The sequence below is a fragment of the Opisthocomus hoazin genome, chromosome 15, assembly GCF_030867145.1.
Source record: "Opisthocomus hoazin isolate bOpiHoa1 chromosome 15, bOpiHoa1.hap1, whole genome shotgun sequence".
In the NCBI taxonomy this organism is placed as follows: Eukaryota; Metazoa; Chordata; class Aves; order Opisthocomiformes; family Opisthocomidae; genus Opisthocomus; species Opisthocomus hoazin.
The window spans coordinates 6,915,123-6,930,181 of NC_134428.1; the positions used below are offsets into that span (position 1 = coordinate 6,915,123).

A 15,059-nucleotide genomic window follows, 5' to 3' on the forward strand; every position below is an offset into this window, starting at 1 on the left:
GTTTGCCTTCCACAGGAAAAAGGCTGCGACAATGAGAGCAAAGCAGCAACATGAGATCTAACCCTATATGCACTTGATTCCATCTCACTTCCTGTATCCGGTCACATAGTCTTTGGTCCCTGAGATCTTCAGAGCCCTACACTTCAGGTAGCATCTGTAAAACCACTTTGTTAAGCAGACCACACAGTGCTGACTTTTTGATTTGATTTTTTCTTAAATTGCTGTTAAGCCCTTCTGGCTTGGCAATGCTTATGATACTCAGATATGTTGGGAACTTTATCTTCTCGGTGTAGGGCTGGGAACTGTCTTCTAATCTGTGCAGCACTCTGGGCTGTAGGGAGCTTTCAAAGTCATCTAGGAGCATAATGAGGTTGGCTTTTTTGGTGGTTTTTGTTTGTGGAGTGTCACTGAAGAGACTGTTCGTTTTCAGTGAGATAAAATCCTTTATTTCAGTAGTACCACTAACTTAGGAAATTATTCCTTTGTTGCAAATAATAATCCTATTCTTTTTGAAAAGCATAGCAGCACAATAAGTGCATCCCACTGTACTCCACAACCACGTCTTTCTTTTAAGTAACAGGAAGAAGCATATGCTTAGTGTAACACAGCAGCTTAGTTTATTTGGCAATGTTTACCTTCACTGAAGAGATTCAGTAGGCAATAGGGAAGGTACAAGAGAACCATTTGCTGACAGAATTGGTGATTAATACAAATAGCACTTTAGCATTTTTGTTTTCCTCAGTGGACCAAGATCCTTTCCTGAATATAGCCATGTTTACCAGTTCATAGAGGAAGTAGTGTCTCAAATCCACCTTAAATTTTCTTCTTTCTCTGATACGTTGCCTTCTTTCTGAAGTGATGAACAGCCAGGATTTCCGGAAGAGATTTTGGGTGCTTCAGTCAACCAATGTCCCTCTTTGCAGACAGTAACAGATATCTGAAAATCAGCTTTGAAATTATGCCAGTTAATTGTGGCCACCTAAAGATACTTGTCTGATATTTTTTGACAATTTTACATATGGGGATTGCTTCATGTGCTATGTTCATAGGATCAGAGAAGTTACAAAGCCCCTCATTGTACTTGGGAATACTCAGCAGTTTAGTCCTGACTTTTGAAAACAAGCACCACACACTTAATTCCTTCCTACGTTTGATCTGTTTAATTACAACCAGAAGTAAGCCACTGGGGCTCTGCTGTGTTCTGGATGGACAGCACTGTAAGCCAGTGTTGAGCACAGCTGAGAACATGACCTCACATTCTGAACAGTCCAGGACTCCACTGCTAAGCAGCACCACTGACCCCCTTCCAAAGGAACCACTAGTGCACTGCAGGCAAGCTGTTCAAACCCACCCAAACAAACACAGAACTGAAGCATTTGCTAATTAAAAAAAAAAAAAAAAATTCATACAGCGAAAACCTTTCAGCTCAGCCGAGCTAGAACTTCTAAAGTTCACTCTCATTAATACTCCTGTTGTTCAAGTCCCTTTGGGGCACTGGCTACCAGTGCTAACTGTATATGAATATGACATATTCACACTTGCTGTGTTTTATCTTCTTCATTTGAATTAAAGGAGGGGCCTCTGTAGCCTCATCTGGAGTGTTGCATCACAGAAATATCTAGCTCTTTCCTGTTACTGAAATTTTTTCATACAAACCTGCATTCTACCAATTTCACTTTTCGTCCCAAGGGACTGTAGATTGTGTGCAGTATGCAGGGATCACCCCAGTCATCAGCACAGCCCGATTTCAACATTAATGTGCATAGGTCACCCCTTGTGAAGTCTTTCTTCAGGACCTGTGACTTACCAGCATTCACAACACTTGGTTGTAACAGCTGATCCTCTGAAGGCTTTAAGTTTGGTGCTTCACTACAGTTTTTTTCCTAACTTCCATTTGCCTTTGTTAATGGCACTGAGTATCTGCATCTTGTCTTAAAATAGCCCCTACCGGATATGATCGGTATTAACAGCTACAGAGCTTAATGTGATGTTGTGTGTATCAACAAGGATGGAATAACTATATAGAACTATTCAGCCTTCAGATACATTTTCTCCTCTTTCCTGCATCTTTGGTCAAAGTAATTAAAGCTCTTAATGTCTTACTAGAGACCGTTTGTGTCTTTTTTCTCTTTGATCCTTAAACCTTAAAGAACTTAGTGATGTAGATTCTTTGTCTCAAGTGAGTCTGCAGTACTGAAACAAATGATTCTGGAAAGGCAAATGTTCTTCATCGAATGGGTCCAATGCTAGGGATTAGGTTTTATTTGCAGAAGAATAGTTTGAGTTACCTCAGGTGGTGTCTATCTCCTTGAACCTTAATAAGATACTTTATCTAAAAAAAATTGTTTATCCTTTTTGGGTAACCACTGTCAATTTTTTCTTCTTTCCTGGATCCTTTGTATACAAGTACACCCCTTCACTTAGCTGGCTTCACAAAATGGAAGTTCTTCTTGAAAAATTTTATTTTAGGAACTTTTTTCTGTCTGTTATTTCTAAGCCTGAGATTTTCACATTAGATCCATGTACATTTATTTTACTATTTACACCTATCACAGTACGTTTATATGGAATACCATCACACAGACAATCCAGCTACTGACAGCTAATATAAAGGTATTAGATTCCACAAGACTTAATCTGCATAGAGACCAGAAACACATTTAATGGTAAAACACAGATAAGTCTTTCTGTATTTCCCTTACTTTTAAACCCTTTTTGTGTAGAATGATTTTCCTACCACAAATATCTGCTTCTGGATTTGTGTCTTTGTCTTGTGGTCAAGTCTGTCTTGGGTGGCTAGTGTCTTCCTGTGCTTGATAGCTTACATTTCTTATGGTCAAGAGATATGCATTTAATAGCTGTTTTAAGTATTGTTTAAATATTAGTTAAATTTTGTTTGTCTTCTACTCTCCTCCCAGAAACCTACCAGTGACATGTAATCTCATACTGGATGTAGCTTCTAATAGTGGACAAAATTCACTGGGTGAATATTTCTCTGACTCCATAGGAGGTGGAGATCTAAAAGAAATGGCACAGCTTTGAACGATTTGCAGATTACTGTAGTTGTGCTTGCTAAAGCTTTACCAGAGATTTATTTTCCCAGGTGCGAGCAATACTCATTTGACTTGAGTAACTGAGAAATCGTATGGGATATAAAAATCTGTTTCTACTTGCAGCATCCTTGCCACTGATCCTTATTCTTTTGGAAGAATTGGAAGTGAAACTCCACAGCAAAGTAGTTGAACATCACACTAGTTTAAGTATTTCGTATGCAACATTAGTTATCCTGAAGTTGCTTCATCTATCAGTTGTGCTATATACAGCATTGCTACTTGTGGCTTTTGTTTTGAAAAGTAGCCAAGAAGGGGTATTTTAGCAATTTTTAAGTGCTGTTTGTCAAGGGGGATAAATGTACAACAAATACTCACAAAGTGATGGCCTATTAAAATTGCTGGTTTATGCCTTTCTTGGATGAAGGTTTATGCCTTTCTTTTCATTCACTTTTATGCCTGGGGTGTTTTTGCTGGCTCTGCTACAGATCTTTTCTGGTCACTGGACAGCCACTATATAGATTTCTTTTGTTTTTAGGCATGCGTGTTGAGTGATCCATGCAACAGTGAAGAACCTGCCGTTGTACATTCCATGTATTACTGTTGTACCAGTTGCTCTTGATTCCATTAGCAGGATGCTGTTAGTTCCCCTCACCCTACAGTTTCATTCAATGAAAACTTCAAAAAGACAAACGTGGTAGAGAGCCCAGAGCTACATGATGTTGCATTGTGTGGCCCCACAACAATCTTTAATAATAGCCAATCCTGCTTTGGCAATGGTGGGCTTGCTTGGAGGAGGTTCTGCCTTCTTTTCTGCTGGGCTGCCTGCAATGTTCAAAACAGGACACCGTTAAAACCAAGAGCTGGTCAAACTGTTTCTTCCTACTTCTGGCTTAAAGAATGCAAGCCTTTCCTGCCCTCCCCCCTGGCCTTAATTTTTTAACTCTTGTTTGAAAAATACGTCTAACACTTTGGTAGTAACCAAGCTGGTATGCGGATTCAGCCTGCTCAGGAAATCTTATCTCTTCAGGAGAAGGAGTTAACAGGGACTAACAAATCCAGACATCTGTCCCTGTTCACAGCCACAGGGTCAGACAACAGGTCCTTCCACAGAAAGCCTTCTTATAGTGTTTAAACCCCAACAACTAAGGAGCTGACGAACAAAAATATTGATAGAATTTATTCTCTCATCAACTTGAATGTCATAATTAGGAGAACAAGACAAAGGTAGGTTTTAATTTTTCAAGGTGAAAAGAATCTTTTTATCTCTAATGCTACATTTAAAAGCAGTGACATGAAGTAAACTAACAAGGGAGAGAAGTCATGCTCCCTGTGACTAAAAGGGTATAAGTAATTAGTAATGCATCCTAAAATGTCTCTATCAACCTTGTACTTGAACTTCACAGTCATTCCCCAGCCCTGTGGAAACTCTTTAGCAAGATCTTGTTCTGTGCAAAATGGCAGTGTGTTTGGATACAAACTTCTTCAGCTGGCGGACCAAATTCACCTTCTAAGGGTGGCACCACTCTCACTTGACTCTCCCCAAGAGCTCAGTTTGAGATGGGTCAAAATCAATCTGTTAACTTTTAGAGATTATGCCATGACTGTTTTATTTGAAAGTTGCAGCTAAAAGCTTCCAAGGGATGATGTAATCTGCTTAGTTTCTGAGAAATTAGTGTGCTTGCAGTTCTGTCCATAAGTAATTTGGGTTGAGGTAATCAAAAAGCCTATTTATGCTGGTAACATATAAGATATTTGGGGCAGCTGTGGAAGTTTGCAGTCTTCTCTCTAGTTTCCATCTCGCCTGCAGTAAAACAGGCAAACTTTGCTTCAGATATCCTAACGTATATCGTAAGAGGGTTTTTTCCAGTTATTTTTGCAGAACCAGATGGGAAAATAATTGGCAAAAATAAATCTAGTTGCTTACAAAAGCAGGTTGTGGCAAAGTGTATTCAAATATTGCATATTTAAAACACAAAGCAATTTTAAAGTGGCCATAGATGACCTGGATTCAGTTTTAAGGGGTAATTGGGCATCTGAATTCTCAGTGTTCATCAACTGCTGACACTCTATCTTGTTTGAGGGTGATCTAGCTAGATTAACCTAGCTTTTGGCAGAGGCTGGCCCAGTATGGCCTTTGAAAATGCTCTCTTATCCAGTTGTCTTTGGAGTTTTTTCTATTGTTGTTGTTTTTCTCAATGTTTAGGAACTCACTGGTAGGAGATTGTGTTGCTTTGTCTAAGGGTTTTAACTTGGTGCGAAGGAATTCAGCCATCTCTTTGTCTTCTTCTTTCTCTCTGGTGGAAAAAAGGAAAATAAATCTGTTACAGAGAAAACATTGTTATTTCTGTAAGTGGGACAGTAAAAGCTAGAGTAGCTATGATCAAATCGCCAGTAAACAATGCACTACTTTGTTCCTTTTAAAATCACTTAATGTTGCTGCTTATTAAAAAGCCAAATATTTGCCTAAATGAAAACAGTAACAAATGTCTTGTAGAATTCAGAGACAGAATTTTCCCCAAGGTTCTTTACTTGTGTCTAATAGTGTTGGATTAATTATATTCCCTATTTCAAGTTGGCCTCACAAGTGCTTCATGATGCTTCCTCTACAAAGTGAAGCAGAGGATACATATCGCTGTGATTGTACTGCTGATTTTTAAAGGCCTGCTTAGACAAAAGACTGGATCTCGTGGTCTTCTGCTGTTACTTTACCAAAACCAAGTATATTTCTCTTTGCCTGAAGATGACGGCATTAGGCCCAAAATACAGTTTTTGTTGCTAACCTCAACTGTATCTATTAATGATATTTCCATGTTTGTTTCTTTATTATATTGTTAATTAAACATTATCAATGGCTGCACTGATTGAATGTCTTGGTTTAGAGGAAATGCAGATTTTTTTATCAAGAGTTTTAAAGAAAAGTCTCATGTGTTACTGCCATTGTGAATTGACACTAATGTATTCACATCTGCATAGTGCATAGCAGTACACTTTCCGTAGCCTATAATTAGGCTTCTGTATTGTCTGGCTGCTGCTGAGGTTTTTGCAGTTTTGCACATCGAATTAGCAGTTGAGAGCTCTAGATTATGTTACTAGCTCAGGCTTCTCAGCTGCTGATTTTAGCCAGCATTCTTTGATCAGCTGCAGGACTCTGGCAAGCTTACTTCTCTCCTGTCCTTTGCTTGCTTAGAATTTAAATGTGTTGGAAGAGATATTGTCTTTTTGGATAAATGGATTGGAAAGCCTTGAATCTTTACTGTTAAGAGACGGGGGAAGGAATAGCAAAACTCTCACTATTTGTAGAGCATGGGATCTCATTGCAACAGCTGGAAATAAACTTTTGAGGAAGACCACAGGTTTCTCGGTAGCTCTGGGTTAAAATACTGAGATTAAATCATTCTGAACTCACTTGTGCTTTAGGTTAGGTAGACCTGTGTTAATGATTGCATTCTCTTTTTCTTTTTTTGCTATGGTAGGGTGAAAATAGTAATAATAAAACCCAACCATGTTGGTAATTTGCTAAAAAAGAAAAAGGCAGATTTTGGATGTCTACAAATATGCACATTGTAGAATTCCATTTCCTATCTACTAATGCCAAGAGGATCCTCTAGTAGCAGCAAAAAATCCTTCTCTTTTTAATGGTTAGTGTCCAGACACTTTCTGGTAGGAAAGTAAGAGAACAAACCCTGCTGTAGTCATGAGATGACTGAATCATTAATAGTATAGAGCCACAGAAGTGCAAAAATCTAGTTTTAGTGTTTTTCCTGTGGAACCAGGAGGAGGCTGTTAACTTGGTAGGTTGTTTTAAAGGACCAATTCTCTCCCATTAATGTCGATGTAAATTTTGTCCACTTTGTACACTCCAGTGTAGAATTAGACTTGTGAGATTTCACAAATAAGTTCAGTTGCCTGTAGTTCTTACCGTAATCTCTCCACCTCTGCATCATCTACAAGAAAATCTCTTTTTTGTACCAGTCTATGAATCTTCTGAATCAGTTCATCCTCTCTTTGTTTCTCCATCTTCATTTTTTCTTTTTCTGGTCAAAAATAGAGAAGAGAGACTATTACTTTGGATTCTCAGGAGCAGGGCGGGGGGTGCAGGGTGGACATTGCAGATGTCTAAGAATGAATTGCTGACAGAAGTCAGTGGTTCTTCAGACCTGAGTGACCAAAACCCCAGCAAGTTCTAGTCACTGCCTCCTTTCTCTCTTCCGCTTGCTGCTCTTCCGTCTTATCAGCTTAATGGTCTGGAGACTGTGGGGCTTGTCAAGCCTACTTTTAATATTTAATTACTCTGCAAGACACTGCTTTGAATTTTTTAAAGAGCTCTGGTAAGAAAACTGTCCAGGATGCTTCATTGAAATTCATGGTACAAACTCCATTTGACCTCAGGGGAAATGAGACCACACCAAAAGGAAACATTTCTCTGTATTTCATGACAGCTTTGGCAGTTGACCACACCACTTTCTTCCTACTTTGCTAAGGAAGGTGAGCTACAAATCTGCACAAATAATGTCAATTGTAAAATGTGGAAAAATAAATGAAAGTGTGTGTTTACCCTGTGCTTCAAAAGTCTGAGTAATTAATATATGTCATTGTTAATTTGCCAGTCTGTAATGACTATGTTGTCTATAAACAATTTTTGTGACATGGAAGATGTGCCTGTCAAACTAAAACTCATGAATGTTAGGGATGACAGAGCTGTAGTTTAAGGGTATAAACCAAATGTAGTTAAGACAGGAATGTTCAAACCTAGCAAGTGGAGCAGAGATGAGAAAGCTGGAGGCAAATCCCAGTCCGCATATTTCCTCAAGAAACAAAGTTTTGAATAGTTGAGAAGATACTTTGCATTAAATCAAGAATTTTGGTTTTGAGCAGAACTGAGTTTAGAGAACCATAAAATTAAGTACGATAAGAATTGTGGGAAGAAGAGTAAGCTGCCTGCAGTCCCATGCATCTGAGCTATGTTATGTCTGCTGATTGAACTTACAACATATTTTAAACAGCTAAATAAATCAGACATTTTAAAATAATTGTTTAATACAGCTTAATCTTGGATCATGGGCTTCAGGATGCTTACTGCTGGGAATTTCTGCAATAAATCCATTTCTTAGTGAGATACAAGCACCTTGAATATATTTTCAAGACAATGAAATTCTTTAAGTCTCAAAGACATACTCCTTGGAGAATCTTAAATTACAGTTTGCCAGTAGCAGAGGAAATAACTTGTAATACAACATAAGGCTGTATTGTCTGGGATGTATTTTCTGTGTTTTATCTTTTAGAAATGATAAAGGTGATTGACTGCTGAAGATTTCAAGATCTCTACATTGTTACTTGTGGAGAATTCCTGTGATTAATGCTGAATTTGCAGCAGAGAATATGCGAGAATGCTTAGAAATTACTGCTTTTTCTTGCTTTGCCTCTTTTGTCTATGGAACAAGGGATCTCCTCGTCTCACTACTGAAGGTAGAAGCTACTTTCTACTTCCTTTCATTCTGTCGTCCTCCTAGATTGAGATGTGTTCTCCCATGGTATCCTTCAGAAAACTGCCTGCTGAGTATATGCATCCTAAATTGTGGCACAGTACTGCATACTGTGTGTACTAAAAGGCTAAACTCACGTGTACTGAAATAATTGGCTAAACCATGTCTACTGAAAGCAAAGAGCAGGTCTCTCTATACAAATCCGTAGACTAACAGGAAAATTATTATAAAGATGCTATGTATAAATGCTTTTCTAGGTTAGGCACACAGTGTCAGCACTTAGTTCTGTGTGAATGCCAGGAACTTTTTCATCTTCGTTAAGACAAAATTATTCTTGTTGTGAGTCTGCCAAAACGTGGTGCTGCTGGAACTGCGTATACTGAATTCTTAAGTTTGCCAAGATTTGCAAAGTGCTAAGGAGGAACTGCTGTCTTTGGGTCTCTGCTTAAGACTTCGTGACTGGAAAATAGTTTCTAAAAGGTTTTTAAATAACAGCTTACAAAAAAATGAAAACCTATTAACCATAACTGTAAGTTAAATGTTTGGGTAGGAAAGCTGCAGACTAGAAGAGGTGGGGCAAGGGGAATCATTCACAGATACCTTCTAAGATTCATAGTCCTTTCCAATACCACTTAAACCAATAACATACCAACAGTGCTATTAGAAATTAACAATGTGACCTATAAGTAATGAAGAAGTATAAAGAAAGAAAAAGTAAGAAATATTAAGAATCCACTTTTGCTGGGTGCAAAGAAGAGTGTAGCAGTTCTTATACAATTAAGAATGTATGGCCTCAGAGCAGACCCCTGCTTCCTATTTCATGAGAGACCTTATCTCTCCCTGCTGGGGAGAAAGTTGTCCTTTAAAGTTGCACAATAAAATGTGGAGGAGAAAAGGAGGATAACCAAAGGAGAGTAAAAACTTGTCCTTCATAGTTAGGCAGCAGCAAATTATTTCTGAAGTGTTCTAGAGGCTATGCAGTAACATCTAGTGTAAACAGCCCACTGCAGTTGCTGAGTGTTTTGCAGGGTCTGTCTGTAGTTCTTTCTTGAACAGAGCAGGGCTGTAGTGAAGCAAAATTCCTCATTGATTTCTGCTGGACTGCAAAACTGCCCACAATTCTGTCCCTCCTTAGAGCAGTGAATTTGCAGAGAATTAAGGCAAGACAAAGCAGACTTTTGCTGCCCGCTTTTTGTAGAAACCTGTTTTATTTTATTCTAGAAGGTAGCCTTAACTACAGGTGTGACAATGAATTGGTATACCTAGGAAAAAACCAATCACATTCACAGTGATGGTTATAAATCGCTCTCCTTTCTCCCTTTTATCTTGGGTATCTCAGCACTCTGTCTTTTCTGCCTGACAATCTCCGTGCCACTTGGTTCCCTTCAGATTGCCAAGGGAGTGCAAGAACTGAGGAACGTGCACCTTATTTTGGTGATACTTGCAGGTTTGCTGCCAAGGGAGCAGTGAACACAGCATGAAAAGAAATTTAGAGACCAGGAGATTAAAGATGGGAAGGAAAACTGGAAGAAAAAAATGACTAGAAAGAGATATGAAACTCAACCTCAAGGGAAAATTTTTGATTGTTAGGGGCAGTGGTGTGTTCTTGACACCATCCTCACCCGTGTGTCACCCAAGCATTATCCCAATACTTGGTTGGAGATAGGCATTACCTGGGATTGCTACCAAACTCTGCAGCTCTTTCTTAAGGTTCATAATGTCTTTGCACAGCTGGATGTCATCCATCCTGCAGAAACACAAAAAGCATGGTCAGAGACATGGAAACTCCATCCTGTGTTGATGGGATCAGCCAGATCTCATCTGAATATACAATACTGTCCCGTGCCTGGGACATGTGCATCAGCTTGAAAGGCAGAAGTTTAACCTTGGGGTACTGATACTGTTCATTCACCAATTTTAACAGATAGCAAAAAGTATTTAATACTAAATGCCTGTTGAGCCCTTGATTACTTGTCTTACTGGGGTCTAATTTGTGTGTAGGTCATATCTGTCACTGAAAGATTATTTCAGATGCCTTTTGTTTTCTAGAATGTCACCAAACATTCCAGAATGGACATCTGTGTATTTAATAGTAGTGAAAAAGACAGGTGCACCATATTGCACATACTGCAGCAACGGTTTTCACTCAGGAAAGGAGCAAGGGCGAGAATAACATGGAGTTTGGGAAGAGGCAGCAGAAGCCAATACGTTATTTGGCACAACCAAGACAAGGTTTATATTCCACTACCAGCTTTCTTTGTGACCTTACTACTAACTTAACCCTGATACCAAACATCTGGAAACTGTCATAATTTGGCATCTAACTATTTTGAAGTCTTGTGCCTTGGGTGTTTTCCATGGTTGACATGAGTGCTTCAAATCCTTGATGTGTGCAGAAAGTCCATTAATGTTAAGATGCAGAAGACGGATTTAAAAAAAAATCTTAACATTAGCAGAAACTGCACCTTCAGTTCTTAATGAGACTGATACTATCCTGAGAGCTACCACACTGAACTACTCCCCAGAAGCTAGCAAACTTCAGCATTCGCTTCCTGGCAAATGTTTTACTTTAGTGCCTCAGACATATTGGCAGCCAAGGCTCAGGTGTTGGTTCTGAGGGCTGCATCAGAGACTTCCATTTTGAAACCGTGCCCTGAAGAATACAAAAACCATCCTTTGTGGTTAATTGTACATTCTTCAACTCTGGTATCACCACCACTATTCTTGCCCGCAGATCTCCGAGTCCTTGTTTCATAATCCTGCTCTTGAAAGGTGCATTGCCTGTTGCCTAAGCACCTGAAGGTAGCTGAAGTGCTGTCAGAACATGGGTTGTCACAGTGGTATTTCAAGGGAGGAAACCCAAAAGATTAGAGTGTGTGTGTATGCGAGAGCAAGCTTACAAAGGCTAATACAGTCAAATTATTGAATTAAGTGAAGAGTGGAAAAAAGTAGGTGTTTCTGGCACAAATAAGATTTTAATCACAACCCAAGGGCTTTTATTCTCCCTGCTGCCTCTGCATGGAATGCAGGTCTTTGCAGGGAGCTCTCCTTCAGCTGCTTTTCTCATGTTATTAAAACATAGAATCATAGAAAGTTTTGGGTCGGAAGGGACCCCTAGAGGTCATCTAGTCCAACCCCCCCGCAGTGAGCAGGGACATCGCTAACTAGATCAGGTTGCTCAGAGCCCTGTCCAACCTGGTCTTGAGTGTTTCCAGGGATGGGGCCTCCACTACCTCTCTGGGCAACCAGTTCCAGTGTTTCACCACCCTCATTGTAAAGAATTTCTTCCTTATATCCAGCCTAAACCTACCCTGTTTTAGTTTAAAACCATTACCCCTCATCCTGTCACTGCTGTCTCTACTAAAACGATTGTCCCCATCTTTCCTATAGGCTCCTTTAAGTACTGAAAGGCTGCAATCAGGTTTCCCTGCAGCCTTCTCCTCTCCAGGCTGAACAAGCCCAACTCTCTCAGCCTGTCCTCACAGGGAGAGGTGCTCCAGCCCTCGGATCATTTTTGTAGCCCTCCTTTGGACCCGCTCCAACAGTTCCATGTCCTTCTTGTGCTGAGGGCTCCAGAGCTGAATGCAGTACTCCAGGTGAGGTCTCACCAGAGCAGAGTAGAGGGGCAAGAATCACCTCTCTCGACCTGCTGGCCACTTTTCTCCTGATGCAGCCCAGGACACGGTTGGCCCTCTGGGCTGCCAGCGCACATTGCCGGCTCATGTCCAGCCTTTCGTCTATCAGTACCCCCAAGTCCCTCTCAGCAGGGCTGCTCTCGATCCTTTCATCCCCCAGCCTGTATTGATAGCGGGGATTACCCCGACCCAGGTGTAGGACCTTGCACTTGGCCTTGTTGAACCTCATGAGGTTCACACAGGCCCACCTCTCCAGCTTGTCCAGGTCCCTCTGGATGGCATCCCGTCCTTCTGGTGTCTCAACCGTACCACTCAGCTTGGTGTCATCTGCAAACTTGCTGAGGGTACACTCGATGTCGCTGTCCATGTCATTGATAAATATATTGAACAGTACCAGTCCCAGTACGGACCCCTGAGGGACTCCACTCGTCACTGGTCTCCATCCAGACATTGAGCCGTTGACCACTACCCTCTGGCTGCGACCATCCAACCAATTCTTTATCCACCGAACGGTCCACCCATCAAATCCATGGCTCTCCAATTTAGAGAGAAGGATGTTGTGGGGGACCGTGTCAAAGGCTTTACAAAAATCCAGATAGATGACGTCCATTGGTTTTCCCTTGTCCACCCTTGTTGTTACACCATCATAGAAAGCCACTAGGTTGGTGAGGCAGGACTTGCCCTTGGTGAAGCCGTGCTGGCTGTCTCGAATCACCTCCCTGGCCTCCATGTGCCTTAGCATATCTTCTAGGAGGATCTGTTCCATGATCTTCCCAGGCACAGAGGTGAGGCTGACAGGTCAGTAGTTCCCAGGGTCTTCCTTTCTACCCTTTTTGAAAAGGGGCACAATGTTTCCCTTTTTCCAGTCACTGGGGACTTCCCCTGACTGCCATGACTTTTCAAATATCATGGAGAGTGGCTTGGCAACTACATCAGCCAGTTCCCTCAGGACTCTGGGATGCATCTCATCATGTTGATCCTTTCCATCTTGCCGGTTCCACTACTTTGACTGCGCTATGACAGCTCTTCTTGCTGACTTTTTACTTTTTTCTTCCCAAAATATGACAGTGAAATACCTCTGATAATAGTCTTTATTGCTGACTTCTTTTCCTTGTTTAGGTACCACTGTCACCTCTGCTGGGGATTTGCTCTCCCACCATACATCTGTCTTTTAAGACTTACATTTAGTGGGAAGATCAGCATGCTAGCCTCGGGGCTAGTCCACAGTTCACTGCTGTACGTGTTTAAGACACTTTGAGACAGAGACATTTATGCTGATGATTATTCTTACTTGGGCTCCCCATATTAGTCATACTGATCATAAGCAAAGCCTGTTTTACTCCTGAATCCATCATACTAACTGTTAATTGATAAAAGTAATTGCAGTACCAATCTTCAAATGCTATCCCCTCAGGAGAATCAATATTCAAAATGTGCTGGGATGTCAGCAAGCATCACAGCTCTTTATCCATTCAATGGTCATGCAGTTTGGGTGTCACATTAATACAATGAGTCTTAATATATTTGAGGAAAATGACCATGGTTAACAAAGATCACAGTTTCTTGGCAAGAAACATTCAATATTGAACTGCTGTATTCAAATGATATCTAGGGGCCAGACCCTCAACTAGTGAAGAGAACAGTGAGTTTCTACAAAAGAGATCTCCATGACATAGAAAGAGGATATTCTTTTTTCTGTATCAGGTAGCTTGGGCTTCATTCTGGGAAGATCTGAAAGATACCAATTAAAATACTTCACTGCATCACTTTGGCTCCCTGCCCTCCTCAAGGAACTCCCAAAAGCTAATGTCACTGCTTTTCTCTCAAGATTTTCAGGAATTTAAAATATCATTGGGAGTTTGTTCCATGTAAGCAAGACCATTGATGTTCCGTAGTCCCTACAGCCCATATGCTCAATTTGTGGTGAAGGTACTGGCCTCGTATTGCAACTGTAGTTGCAATTCCTCCCACTATTTTGGCTCTTTTTTAATCTGACGGCAGAGCATATAGTTAGTACTCTCCATATATATTCTTAGCATCTCTTTTTCCTGACACCTAAACTTTGTTCCTGCCTTGTAGCTCACAGGAGAGAAGTAAATACACGGCCAAGCACTTGAGGGCTGTAACAGCTCTGTGACAATCTGAATTCCGAAAGTCATAAGCCAGATGACCTCTCTGGTGTTCCTGCTCTGTGGGCTAGTGTGTTTTGATGATGGACAAAGACTAAACCCACCATCTGTACGAGTTCCCTTAAGCACATGAAACATCCTTCCTCTCATCTGTGTCAAACAGCCTTTGTGTTTCATCTACTCCACGGTGCAGATTAGGGTGGAAAAAAAAAAAGGTTAAATGACTAAAGGAAGGCTGTGGGACATATTCATAAAAAGCATGTGACGGTTTCATCCATCTGACTTAATGAAAGCAGGAGGTATAGTTAGTTGCTTGTAACTATAAAGCACATACGTATCTGCTAGTAAATAATACTGAATATAGGGCTACAATTGCTGTCCTGGGCAAGAGTCACCTTGTTGCCCTCAAAGAAGAGGGAAGAGGAGGAACTCCTGGGAAAGCAAGCTCTTGGAAGGCCTTTCATTCTGTACCGGTACTATGAACCTTCCCCTCTTCTCTCCCTTATGCTCTGCTTCTTGGACGTAAGCAGTTACAGCAGGTCTGTGAGAAGTTAATGCTGCTTCTGAAAAAAAAAAAATCAAATCCCACTGGATTTCTCATTTGAAAGCTGGATAGTCAGCACGGTTTGACTGAGAGTGTATTTGTATTACTGTCAGACCTCTTTAGGAAGTAAAAAGAGCTTTTGGGAATCTTAAAGAGACCAGGAATCTGCAGAGTAGAGAAAACAAAACTCTTTTGGGTTCCCTAACCTTCTACAG

General features: G+C 40.6%; 1 protein-coding gene across 1 annotated transcript in view; it reads right to left on the bottom strand.

The window, feature by feature from the left end:
- Window positions 1-594: 594 nt before the first annotated feature.
- Window positions 595-15,059, bottom strand: part of BMERB1 (bMERB domain containing 1) — a 61,875-nt gene continuing 47,410 nt past the window's right edge. Inside the window, exons 3-6 of the mRNA XM_075436203.1 lie at window positions 10,210-10,283; window positions 6,973-7,087; window positions 5,265-5,347; window positions 595-3,875 (exon numbers count right to left, since the gene is read on the bottom strand). Coding sequence (XP_075292318.1) covers window positions 3,763-3,875; window positions 5,265-5,347; window positions 6,973-7,087; window positions 10,210-10,283 — 385 coding nt within the window. The 3' untranslated portion in view covers window positions 595-3,762. The remainder of the gene's footprint in view (window positions 3,876-5,264; window positions 5,348-6,972; window positions 7,088-10,209; window positions 10,284-15,059) is intronic.